Source organism: Cynara cardunculus (assembly GCF_001531365.2).
Source record: "Cynara cardunculus var. scolymus isolate 2C chromosome LG 2, CcrdV1, whole genome shotgun sequence".
Taxonomy (NCBI): Eukaryota; Viridiplantae; Streptophyta; class Magnoliopsida; order Asterales; family Asteraceae; genus Cynara; species Cynara cardunculus.
In genome coordinates this window covers 67,435,185-67,448,617 of record NC_037529.1, presented here as the reverse complement: position 1 = coordinate 67,448,617, position 13,433 = coordinate 67,435,185, and the positions used below count along the sequence as shown (strand labels likewise).

General features: G+C 37.3%; 2 protein-coding genes across 8 annotated transcripts in view; one reads left to right on the top strand and one right to left on the bottom strand.

Moving 5' to 3' along the window:
• Window positions 1–2,039, top strand: part of LOC112507347 — a 3,893-nt gene extending 1,854 nt beyond the window's left edge. Inside the window, exons 2-3 of the mRNA XM_025111899.1 lie at window positions 1,237–1,318; window positions 1,688–2,039. Coding sequence (XP_024967667.1) covers window positions 1,243–1,318; window positions 1,688–1,794 — 183 coding nt within the window. The 5' untranslated portion in view covers window positions 1,237–1,242 and the 3' untranslated portion in view covers window positions 1,795–2,039. The remainder of the gene's footprint in view (window positions 1–1,236; window positions 1,319–1,687) is intronic.
• A 1,175-nt stretch (window positions 2,040–3,214) lies between these two features.
• On the bottom strand, window positions 3,215–12,689 carry LOC112507096. Of its 7 annotated transcripts, none has more exons than XM_025111513.1 (11): window positions 12,349–12,689; window positions 11,676–12,028; window positions 10,675–10,796; window positions 10,533–10,587; window positions 10,042–10,255; window positions 9,844–9,953; window positions 9,543–9,742; window positions 7,336–7,439; window positions 6,435–6,622; window positions 6,157–6,356; window positions 3,215–3,616 (listed from the first exon to the last, which is right to left on the bottom strand). In XM_025111513.1, the coding sequence occupies exons 2-11, from the start codon at window positions 11,926–11,928 to the stop codon at window positions 3,392–3,394; spliced, it is 1,671 nt and encodes a 556-aa protein (XP_024967281.1). In that variant the 5' UTR covers window positions 11,929–12,028; window positions 12,349–12,689; the 3' UTR covers window positions 3,215–3,391. The 7 variants fall into 7 exon arrangements, with proteins under 7 accessions (XP_024967281.1, XP_024967279.1, XP_024967283.1 ...); XM_025111511.1 differs by having other exon boundaries at window positions 10,533–10,796; window positions 12,349–12,371; window positions 12,561–12,689; XM_025111515.1 differs by lacking the exon at window positions 12,349–12,689 and having other exon boundaries at window positions 10,533–10,686; window positions 10,761–10,796; window positions 11,676–11,764; window positions 11,836–11,865.
• Between the last annotated feature and the right edge of the window lie 744 nt (window positions 12,690–13,433).

Here is a 13,433-nt window from a genome sequence, read left to right as displayed (position 1 = left end):
CCCCCCCCTTCCTGAACACACACACGCCCCAATACCACCATCACCAAACGCACTCATGTGTTCACTAATAGCAAAGATGCACCAAATGAAGATGGTCTTTTACGAGAGAAAACTAGATAACAGAAAGATATGATAAAACAGAAAAACTATCATCCTAAACTGTTTTATGTGTCATAACCATTCTGGTCCAAGTTAGGCTCCACCATCACCAAACCCACTCACGTGGGCTTACTAATGCATTGTCATTAGTGTTGCTGTATATCGGCCAAATTGGTCAGCTCGGTTTGGCGTCTTTTGAAACTGAGCCAGCCTGTTTACTAGGATTCCCATATGTTCCGTTACTTTGATAAAAACACATGTAGAATTCAAGATGCACCATCTATCCTAATATGATCGTGAACAATTCCCACTTTGTGTAGAATGTGGATGGACATGTGAGCAGACCATTGGTCGTTATTGAATCAATACCCTAGAATCTTTACACTTCTATTCCATTACTCATGCACATTTGATATTCATTTTTAAAGACACACAAGAAGTACCTGCACAAATTTCTTTTCAAGTTCTTTCAGATTGATGAGTGAGGGTATTTTTTGCACTGATCATTTGCTCACTGAAATTCAAATAATCCTCATCAAGTCCCTCCCCCCCCCCCCCTCTCTACCTCTACCTAGCAATCATTTCCATAACTTCCAAAAATATCCCGGTTTTGTGGACCTTTAGATGTGTAATTAGTTGCGTCAAATAAGATGGTGCTCCAAGCTTTATAATATATGGAAGGAATAATGTGATTCTACCAATAGAAAACAAGCATTTAGTAAAGGTCTCAGAGGCTGTTTGGTTGGTGTTCCATTAAGTCCTATATGGATAAATCTGTCCGTATAGATTGGGAAGGTTTCTGTTTGGGAGAGTTTTTTCTTAGATGGAAGGAGCGTGTTCTTTAGTTGGGAGGGACAGGTTTGGAAAAAACTTGGTTTTCTGCATAAAGCTACCCCTAGAAGCTTACTGAATAAGCCACTTCTATGTCATTAAGACACTACCAAACAGTCATGTATAGTTGACCAAATAAGCTGTAAATTCCCTTAAGCTCGTTAAGCTGCTAACAAACAGACCCTGATGTCAGCACACAATGGAACAGAAAAGAACCATAACTTAATCTTACTTGTAAACATCTGGCCTTTGAACTGCATTCTTGACTCTTTATATAACATAAGTGTTTCTTTATGTGTATGACAGCTACAAATGGGAAATAGAGGAAGAATTAGTGATAAATGGTCCATGAGGGTTCTCTGGGTTACAGCAATTGGAAGTGCTATTGGTATGCTGTTACTACAAATACCCCCTTCCCCCAAAAAAGCCTCCCTTTTTAAGGGCGCGTTTGGTATGCGAGACATGTTAGTACAAAAACTTGTTCCACGTTTGGCGTGAGATTAAATTGTGACGAGAGAGAACCTAAGTGGGAAAAAATGCATTTTTTTCCTTGTAGGGTGAACAAAAATCCGGGAGACTGGAATTAATTGATAAATTACTAAACTGCCCATCTCAGTGAAACCCTACTAAATCCTTCCACAATTCCTTCACCCACCTATCTCACTATGTCTCGTTCGCATACCAAACGTTATTAAGCCCGTTTAGTGGTTTCTCCAATCGTCATTGCTAATATTCAGTAGTTTATTTACCGTTATAGGTCTATATATGGTTGCTGTAGAAAGACAAATACAGAACAGGGAAAAGATGATGGCTGAATCCCTAAGGGCAGCAGAAGCAGAGGCAAACAATGGTGGCACAGTTTGATTGCCTCATTTCCCATCTTCTTTACATAAGCATGTTAACTGCCCTTACGCCTGCACGAAAGTTGCCGGTTTAGAATTTTTACCAACCGAAAAAAGCGTGATTGGGTCGGGACCTTCTCTGAGATGATGGTTTAATAAATGAGCATCGAATTATAAGATGTAGAAACCATAAGCCATGAGTTCCATGAGAATGGTTGTTCTTTGTTGTGGTTCTGTTTAGTTCATTACCAATATGTTTAGATTTAATGTTTTGTTTTATTTTTTGTTTCAGTCGATGTTATAAAACGGTTTTATGTGGTTTTGAAAAAATATATAGATTTTAATATCAAATTAACTATTTAAAAGTTCTCGTTTTTTTATAATTTCTTTAATTCAATTTTTATTATAATTTTGTTTAGACTTAATAATGAAGTAATTTATTTTTTGTTTAATAACACAAGTTTTTATAAAAACAATAATTAAGTATTATGTTTTGAATCAATTATTATCCTAATTATATTTTAAGTTTAGTATATTTAGAATGAGATGTTTATTCTTATTTGATTATGTTTATCTGCTGTTAGTTACACAGATTCAAACATGGAACTTTAATAAGTTGTACTTACGCACAATTTAGGAGTCGTTTGATAGTTGCAAAATGATTAAATGGTCAGAATGATTAAGAAACTCTCATGATATAGTGCAAAATAAAGTATAATTGTTTGATAATTGTTTACAATGGAATTAGGATGTTGAATGGTTAAAAGAGGTCCATGATACAAAATCATTAAGAGGGTTTTAGAATCATTAAGAGGCAGATTTTTTTTTTTTGTTAAACAAGATTTACCTATTAGCAATTCAAAGGCTCTCTCTTAGTGCATTATTAAGAGTTATACAAACAGCTCCGTAATTGTAATCTTGAATTTTAAGTAATGTGCATTAATAAACAATAGTTTTTAAGAGTTTTTGTTAAATATTTTATAATATAATATAGATATAAGGGGTTTAATCAAAAAAATAAAAGAAAAATCGCTAAGAAGCTTATGGTGAAAAAAAATAATTCTAGAAAGGACTTAAATTTTAATTCAAGATAGTCAGTTTAATAATTTATCGATTTTATCTCAACTTGTTAATTTTATTCCATCTATTTTAGTAGGACGAAAAAAATGCACTTTATCAACTTGTCCTTTCTCGGTCTATGTCACCTCAAAAGCAAGACAAGTTTTTGTATCGTGTTGTACCCTTTCTAGCATACCGATACACCCAAACAAAAAAATTATCAAATGCCCCTGTCTGGATTTCGACTCTAGACACCACTCACATACCCGACCTCCCAATGATAGCCATGTAATCTATACAATGGGAGGTCGGCATCATACCTTTTTTTGCATAATCCGTCAATTAAAATCAGCAAAACAATCGAAGGAATAGGCACGAATCAATAAGAGAGAAAGGGTCTCAAGATTATTTGGTATCCAAGTATTTACATCAAAATTGAATGTATCAACACAAAAATTGGGATATACTCTATCCAGCATATGCTACAGAAACACATCCAAAATCATTTCTACTACAAATTCTATTCCTTTTGTTATAAAAAACAAAAACAAAAACAAATATTAAAAGAAAGTGTTATCCCTGTTAATGGGATTTTTCAGGTGCCTCCTTGACCGCGATCTCCTCTCTCCTTTCCCACGTCGAACAGGGTTTTTCTTTGCGGAATTCCTAGCAGATGAGTTAACTCGTGCAGATATAGGAACTGGGATAGGAACTCGGCTGCGTTTTAAGTTACTCACTGTTCTTGCAGGAGGTGGCATGTGCTCTAATAGATCTCGGTGGTACGCCTGTGTATACCACCCTCAAAACTATCAGAATAACAACCAAACCAAACAAACCTAGTATATCCCCTTGAAAGCAAGGTCTAGGAGGGGTGAGATGTACGCAGTTTTGACCACTAACCCAAAGGGTAGAGCGGCTGTATCTATGAAACCAAACTAACAACCATCATTGCTAAAACCATATCACAATAATTAAAAGGACGAAAATCTAATCCAAAAGAACTCGCTCATATCATAATGAAATTTATATATAAAGAGAGGGAGGTTCAGGGGAAAACACCCAAAAAAATGAAAAACTGAGAAACATCTTGGTAACCGTTCATCTGAATAGTATGGATAGGTGCATACAGGTAATTGAAATTGTTTCTTGGTTTTTATGCACGTGTGCATGTTATGCACATCAGAGAAATTGCTTATAAATTGCTTGTATGCACATGTGTATACCATTCCTCAGTTTTTCATTTTTTTTGTGGTTTTCTCCTGAACCTGACCCTATATATAGAAAGAGAAGAAGGGGCTGTTTGGTAATTATTGAATGGTTAGGTGCAGAATGATTAAGTGGTCAGAATGATTAAGAGGCTCTCATGATATAATGCAAAATGAAATATAATTGTTTGGTAATTGTGTACAATGAAATTAGGGCTCTTAATGGTTAAGGGAGATTCAGGATGCAAAATTATTCAGAGGGTTTTAGAACCATTAAGAGGCAGATTTTTTTTTTTTTGCCAAACAAGATTCACCTCTTAACGATTCGGAGGTTGCCTCTTAATGGAACTATTAAGAGGAAAACAAACAACCCCGAAGACTTTCGAAAGGAAAGACTAAATCCCAAGGGGGTGTTCGTGAAGACCCCCAGCTTGCAAAACAAAATAATACAAGAAACAAGAGAGCAAGCTACACAAGTGAGTGTGCAAACAAGCAATGAGTACATTAACAGAAAATTCACTAGGGATAAATGTGAAGGAATATAAGTTAATACAAAAGTAGGAAACATAAAGAGCAATACTGACAACTATTATTGCAAGAAGAAAAGCAAAGACTGGTGTACAATAAGAAGTCACACAAGTAGATACACTAGTAGACATGAAAAGTAGCAAACACTTGGAATTGAATTCAAAGGATTTCAAGGGAATTGGAATGGTCAATTCCTTTGACCAAATTCCAATTCCTTTCTTTGGTTCACATATTGAAAATGTAGGAATCTTTTGAAGTCCATTGAATCCCTTAGATTAAAGATTTCACCATTCCATGGGATATCCCAAAAATTCCACTTCCCTTGACAATTCCATTCGGATTCCATCCAACCAAACATGTGGTCAAATTCCATTCTAATTCCTTCAAAGTCAAATTTTTCGATAGATTCCAATTCCGCCAAATTCCACTTTTGCGAACCAAACGCCCTCTAAGAGTCTAAGACAACCCTCTGTCTTACGTAAGAGCTTGGTAACCTAGCTGCCACTGCCCTATCCCTCCCCCTGTCTTACTCTCTTATCTTCTTCAAACTCTCCTCTCGACCGTGCTACAAGTCCCTACCCATAGTCTGCTATCCTAATCCACATCCCCGAGAGTTCCTATCGGGTCAACAAATAACAAGAAAAAGAACCAAGTGGCATGCATTTGATTTTCATGCAGGAATCCTTTGTTTGATTCACATATTGGAAATGTAGGAATCCTTGAATTCCATTGAATCCCTTCGATTAAAAATTTCACCATTCCATGGGATATCCTAAAAATTCCAATTTCTTTAGCAATTCCATTCGGATTCCATCCAACCAAACATGTGGTCAAATTCCATTCCAATTCCTTCAAAGTCAAATTCTTCGATAGATTCCAATTCTGCCAAATTTCATTTTTGCGAACCAAACGCCCTCGAAGAGTCTAAGACAACCCTCTATCTCACGTAAGACCTGGTAACCTAGCTGCCACTGCGCTATCCCTCCCCCTGTCTTACTCTCTTATCTTCTTCAAACTCTCCTCTCAACCATGCTACAAGTCCCTACTACCCATAGTCTGCTATCCTAATCCACACATCAGAGCTCCTATCAAGTCAACAAAAAACAAGAAAAAGAACCAAGTGGCATGCATTTGATTTTCATGCATCCCAGGACACCGTGAAACGTATCATCCTTACCATCTATAGAAACAGAAAGAGAGCGAATCCACATTCTCTCTTTTAACAATCACTTTCATGGTCCATGAAGGAAAGAATGGTAGATTAGGTGGTAAAGATAAACTGATGGAAACTTCTATAATGTAAATTCCTCTATATACCATTTCAGGATATCCCATCCAATTTATTAAATTTCCCTTTTTTGACAACATTTAGAGTCAGAAATCATCGTTCCAAAAAGTTGACATTGATTTTGGCACGCAAGATTTCCCTCTTTTGTCATTATTTAAGGTATTCAGGACATTTGACTAATGGTTCGACACTTTCTCGAACTATACACCCAATCAAACATTGCAATTCCCATATGAAGTAAAAAAATAAACAAAATTTCTAAAAAGGGGTGAATTCATAGTGCAATGATTATGTGATCGCATACCTGTATCACAAAATTCCGTCTTTCACAATCCAGAAACATGTTGACGCTCCAATTGACTTGAGCCATGATTTTGTCCCTTACAGTAGCAAAGCTCAACTGATCCCTCGAAGTAAACCTATCAACTTCATTGAACCACAAACATGTGAAGAGATTTGTTATCGGAATGTGTTCCCTTATGATGACGCACCCTTCAGGAACATCTGCAATGTACCAACTCTCTTCAAGATGTGATCCACAAACAAGAAAGAAACCAGCACAGAAAATGAAAAACAACCCACCACTGATTATAGGAAGTTTGGCCTCAGAATAAGGCGTTAAACCCTCATTTCTGTAAAAATCAATCTGGTAATCAATGGAGGAATTGTCATATTTCCCTGCAGCCTTATTAGCTTCAGCTTCTACGAACACATCGAAGCGCCTATAATGTTTTGAAATAGCAAAAGTAGCATTGTGGCGCCACAAGAACCTGAACACAATACATGAGCACCTGTTATAGCAGCCAGTTGCTCGAAATAGGTGATCCAAGAAAATAGGGGGGGGGGAATAACAACAGTGACGGCATACAGTAATGGGAGGAAACCATACTTGTCAATGCGACAATGACGCTTATATCTCTACTGGCACATGTGAAATTAAACAATGCAAGTGTGGTAATGTAGGCCAGAACTAAAAGTTTGATATTCATTTGGGGTGCATTGTTACTTGGGCAGGACTGGACAGAACTGAGACCGGACTGGATGAGCGAGAGTGAGGTACGAAGGTGAAAGAAACGTGGAAGGTTTTAAGGGTTTAATTTGACATGTGTAGTTTAGTAATTTACCAATCTTGTCTCGCTTAATTCCGTCCTGTCCCAATCTAATGTTGTGCCAAACGCGCAACAACAAATTTGTTCTGTCGTGTCCCGTTTCATCCACTTACCAAATGCACCTTATGAAGACTGGTGCAAGAACAAGCGACCAATACAGCTCAAGATTAATCATTCAGACCACTAGATGCATTGCAAAATAGAAAATGGGAAATGACAAAAATCATGAGTAGCAAGTACTGGAGGAGGCTAAAAGCTATACATGAATCATTCAAATAACATGATGCTGGAGGGACCTAATTCAGAACATTATAATCATAATATTGAGGTTACATGCTTTTTAAAATGCTGGTTGGAGAGGAGCATGTAAGTACCTCTCAAGAACTTGATATGGGTCCACAACAAGTTGCAACTTCCCGTCAATCCATATAGAATACCGAACATTTGGAAAGAGCCTGTGTAGCAGAAGCTTTGGAACCTGCCACATGTGTATTCTGGTTTATAGAAAATCTAATTGCATGAATTCAAACGGTTCTTGATTCCAAAATTCATAAGTTCACTATTCATCATATGGGGATATAGGATCAGCTAAACACTTATTATAATAATTGTTGATAAAATAAATAACAGGAGATTCGACTTCTCTCCGGTCTATTGCCCCAGCCAAAATTTCCACTAATCCTACAAAGCTATGATGTTTAAGTGAAAACCCAAACAAGGTTATCATATAGGTAGATAACCAAAAGATGACTCTCAGTACTTTCTAGTAAATTTGAAGATCTGTTTAGAAGGCTGCATTTATTTTAGTATATCACCCTTTTTTGTTTATGGACGAGAATAGAGGGGGGGAAGCATATCCATGCAATGCTACTTCGTAATAAAGAGCCTATATCCCAAAGTGAGATGCAAACCTGCAAAAGAGGATTCCATTGGAATTATATCACCTTCCTTCTCGACAAGGGATACACTACCTAGAGTTGTGATATTGTCACTAGAAAAGACAAGGATGCATCCTCTAAATAAAGGGGTCAAAGGCAAGACTCAAGTCCTACCCAAGAAAGCAACTAAGCGAAGTGAATGCATACAAAGTGAGACTGTGATACCATATCGATAATCAAAATGCCTCTCACGGGCAAAAGGATTCTGCTCCTTAAAAGACCCACAAATAGGATCATGTCATAGAAAACCTTGATCAGACACCTGACCTAGAATTTTACACATAGGCACGGACGCACGGTGTGGTCCACGAAATAAATTGGGGCCAAAAACAGTAATTCCCTTTATTTCCTAACAAGTCAAAAATTTCATCGAGGCACAGGAGGCTATAGAATAAACCCACAAAAGAAGGTGAACAAAATCAAATCCCCAAACCATATACCACCTCTCATCTTCACCTCTCTAAAGTCAATTCCTTTTATATGTCCAAGTCCTTCGGACCTCTCCAGCCTGCTTCCCCTGATGTAAATATTGGCATACCTTATTTCAAACGCCCACTTAACCATTTCAGTGCATTAAAAGGCCTATGCTAGGATGACCAAACCATCTCAAGTGGTTTTGCATTGGTTTCTCTATAAAGGAGCCACCCTAACCTTTACTATATATTCTCATATATATATATATATATATATATATATCTTATCCATCTTTGTGTGTCTGCGCACCTCCTACAACCTTTGCATTATGCTACAATAATCTTGTGATGCAATTATGTATAGCTTATCATAACCCAAGGTTGTGGTAGCAACTAGTTACAACTACGGAAGTAATCGACTAAATTACCGAAGAAAATACAGACAGAACATCTAGCAAGCTACACGACAATGATTGCTTCAAAAACATAAAAATCATTGCACTCTGCGTTAGGTAAGGATACCTGTTACTAGGATCAGTAAACTCTCAACTCTAGCCACCAAGCCTTGAAATCTTATATCATATCTGGTAGAATCTAATTGGGGTGGCAAAAGGTAGACATGGATAAATTGGGAACATAAATTATTCTCGATCTGGAGTTGTTAGGTATTTCTGCTTAGCTATGAAAAGTGCATTTGAGAAAATTTCTCACCAAGGAAGGACCCTTGCTGAAACCTAAGTTAGTACATTAGTAAGCATGTGCAGATCAAACATGGCAGCTCGAAGATGCCCTTATGGTATAATACACAATTAATTCATACACAAAATATTTGAAGCAATTCATAGCTTTCTAGTGCCAACCCATCTAATGTAGGAGCTAGCACAACGCAGTGACAAGGATCTTGGTGAAAATCCAAGAACAGCGCTTTCAGGGTAACATTGCTTCATTTGGAACGCACTTTCAAATAGGAAAACATAAAAGAGTTATTTTAGAACAATGAAAATAAATTTTAGAATTAGTTAGCGATTCACTTTTAGATGTAATCTACTTACATGATGCTCCTTCTACAGAATTTAAATGTTAAAGAAAGTAGGGAATATTAATTTGCACATGGTTTCAATCACCTAAACAGGTTCAATTTGTCATGTTTCCAATCTATTAAGTGGAGCTCATCTAACAATGCCCACATAGGGACAAAAAAAACATATCACAAAGACAAAGAAGACAAACCTTTCCGTTGCGTCTAGAATCAGAGTAAGGGATGTTACGAACAACAATAATTCTCCACAATCCAACCTTCATGTTGTAGTCCAAAACACTAGAGTTTCTCATATATGCTTCAGTCTCTTCATCAATGAACATATAGAATGGGATGTTTCTACTTGCAGCCTCGCTGATCTTAGTTGGCTGTTGAATTACATCATAGTTTCCTGAAATTGGAGAAAGGATACATTGGAGATTCATGTCACGTCATCTGCACAAATGAAGGACTAGTGATTCAACGAATGGTATGAGTTTCACTCAGCAATACCAAATATGGCTGATGCAACAATGATCTCATGAAACTGCTCCAAGTCCACAAGATCAGATACATCGATATCAAATCCAGTTTGGTAACCAGGTCTGCATCCTTTTACAAATCTGGACAAAATTTTACTATTAACAAATCATTGTGAATAACTATAAATGGGCCTAGAAAGATGATTCAGAGTTTCTATATCAAACATACCCACAATGCACAGTCATTGATTCTTTAATATCAAAAGATTCATTCCTTTGCTTTAGGGAAGGATACCCACCAAAGTCGGAGCCTTCATGTGGTTCAGTTTTAGTAGAACTCTCCTCATGAAAATAAGTTAAGTGATGAAGCACCGGAGATGTTGAAGGGGAGCTCGGCATGCTTGCCATAGCCTGCTTCACGGGAAGGTAACATACAGGACAAGCTGGTGAACAACGACATAACAAAATCAGTGACAATGTGGTCAACTCAAAATTGAAATTTAAATATGCCATAGCTTTTGACTGCATAGGAGGATATTGGATCACAATTACCACCAAAATTGTGGCATTCGGTTACTTAAAGAGTTAAAGTATTTTACTATTCGGTTACCATTCTATAATATTTGAACTTTTCATAGTTCCCAACTTCCAAGGAAATAAAAACAAGAAACACAAACAACTTTCTCATAAGCAAACACATGTCCTGAGATGTGAACTTACGTCGAGGTCCAGGCCGTCTCCTATCACCTGGAGGAGGAGGAGGAAATGCAAAATTCTGACACAGATTGCTATTAGAAAAGACCGATTCTGTAGAAAGTGATGCAGCAGAAAAATGGCGAGTAGGTGGGTTTTCTTCACATACAGCCAGAGTTGTCTGCATAGAAGAATTATCGTCTTGCTGACTACCGAATTTTCTGGAGAACTGTAAAGATGTATTATATGCCTCACCAAAGTGATTGAAGATCGTGCTCTCTGATGCATCTTCTGACAAAACAGGGAAATGGTACAAAGAAACTATTAGGACACTTATTACAAGACCAAAAAAACAAAAGTAGGTGGAAAATTAAAGAATTTGTAGCACACGGGGAATCTTATTTGGACAACTAAATTCTTTATATCGCTACAAAAGTCTGCATGAGTCCATTAGCAACATGGCTTTACATGCATTTTCAGTTTTTCTTGGCAGCATGTTCCACATAGGAGGCTAAACTTCAAATCACTTGGCAAAACTAAAATCTACAGTCTAACAAAATGAATTACACCAAAATGGATTGATCATCTTAAACAATTGGATAGTCAAGAAGACTTAAAAAGATGGCAATTTTGATGGTGTATTTGTAAAGCTTCTCGACGCCTATAGTCCAACTTCATGATGGAAAAGGAAATAAATAAATAAGCAATCATAAGGCAACAATTAATCTTCTTTAGACAAGCAATATCTATTCAGCCATCCACAGGCTGACAACTGTAACAGTGAAACCTTCCCAAAGCAACGAAAACATTCTTATTAAATTCAAACCCTCCCAAAGTATAAGAAGTCTTTCCACCTAGTCATCGGATCAACCACACATATGGAGTAATGATTCCACAAATATAAATGGGTTGGGTTCCGGTGAGAATGAGAGTTATGGTGAGAAGGGTAAGAAGGGATCTCCACCCTCTGATCAATCCTGATTAATAAGATACAGTAGATCAATTCCCTTCTAATGCTCAACTCATGGGTTGTGTTGGGATTAAAAGTGATCAAGGATCCAAATCCCTTCTTACACTTCTCACCTTAACTCCTATTCTCACACGATTCTTCGTCTATATAAATATATTACGACATAAGAGTAAATTTAGAACTATGGTTGAGAAAGAAACCTCTATTGACGGTAAAGAACCCTGTCAAGAAAGCCATGAGGGCAAATGAACCTAAAATCAGCATTACGACCTTCTTTCTACTTAGATATCTGCACAAAAAGGGAAGAAATTTATCCTTCTCCCTCGGACCAGATAGCGACATCCTTGAAGACTTGCGAACAATGAACCCATTTTGAGTCTGCAATGAACCATTCTGTGGCTGCTGCGGTGATCCATAACTCTGTGTTCTTGAATCCAATGACACTCCAGTCATTGTAGTTCCAACCCCGCAGTTTTGCTCTTCATCGCCTTGTTCCCCCACACCTCCCCCTCATTCACAGTAACCAGAAAGCGTCTCCCGAAACAAGCTCTAACTGCAAATCAAAATCAACCTCAGATTACTAAACACACAGAACACCATCTGAAGAATCAATTAAATTGTTCGGTTTTCAATCGTCAACTGAAAATACATCCTCGTGATGAATACGAAATTGTGACAAATTTTCGGCAAATCAATACGAAGTCCTATCAGATTAACAAATCAAAATCTCACACCTCACATTACGTCACGATCTAAGCCGTAGACGAAAACGCACTACGTATAATCCATATAAAAAGCTAAAGTTCAAAGCAAAATCACATAGATTTAAATTGTATATACTAAAAAAGACAGAAAATAACAATTAGACCTTACCTTATTCCACTGCGATACAATCGCTAGCACCAAATTCAAAAAGGAACAAAATCAGTCTTTTTTAAGTAGCAAATCTAGGGTTTTCCTCTCAAGATCCAGTGAAATCTTTGACTACGCTATGGTTTTTTTCCCGGTGCAAAATCCGTGATTTCAGTCGATTTTTTCTCTGCAAAACTATACAGCGCAATCAATTCTTGACAAGAAAACCCCACCTCCAAAATTGTTCGTCCTGCAAGATTTCTTCGTTGGGTTTTTGCAGTGTGCAGTAAAATTGAGGTATCAACCAGATTTGATCAACTTTTCCAATACTACCCGTATCCGCCAATGAGATTGGTGATAGTGGAATCGGGTTTAGCCCCCTTTGTTTGGAACGGTTTCGCTTTCAGTTATTGGTATTATTCCTTTTTCTTTCTTCTTTGGCTAAGGGGCTGTTTGTTTACCACTTAATCATACCATTAAGATGTAAAGGTCTGATTCGGTCAGACCTTTTCTTGTTTGGGTAGGTTTTTAAAAACATCTGAATGGTAAAATGGTATCTGATTCGCTCCTTCACGGCTCCTCCCTCCATATCATTCAGATTTGATAATTTTCCAAAATTGCCCTCTATTTTCTCTAATCGTCGTCTCCAGGTCTGGCTCCATCGAGTTCTCCAAGCGACGCAAGACTTCTAATCGCCTTCTTGTTCATCGATCACCAGTGTCGCCCAATCGATTCACAGGTAACGATTTCATATTTCTAGGGCTTGTTATTGTTCTGTATTCGTATGTGGATAGCAAACAGGTCCGTCTCACCCTTCTTCTTAAGCCGCTATGTATTACGCAGCTTATATGTAACTAGATGTTGTACAAACACTTGCATTATAGTTTGATTCATTATCTTTGCAGTATTCTGTGATTATACATAAGATAGGTGTTCGTGGTTTAGGGTTTATAATTTGAAATTGGAAGCGTTTGGCAATACATTGTTCACGGATATGAATGAAAACCCAACAGGAATACATAAATTTTTTGGGGAAACTCTCGATTGCAAACCTGGATTTGACCTACAACAACTTGTGAATGAAAACCCAATATGAATGAAAACCC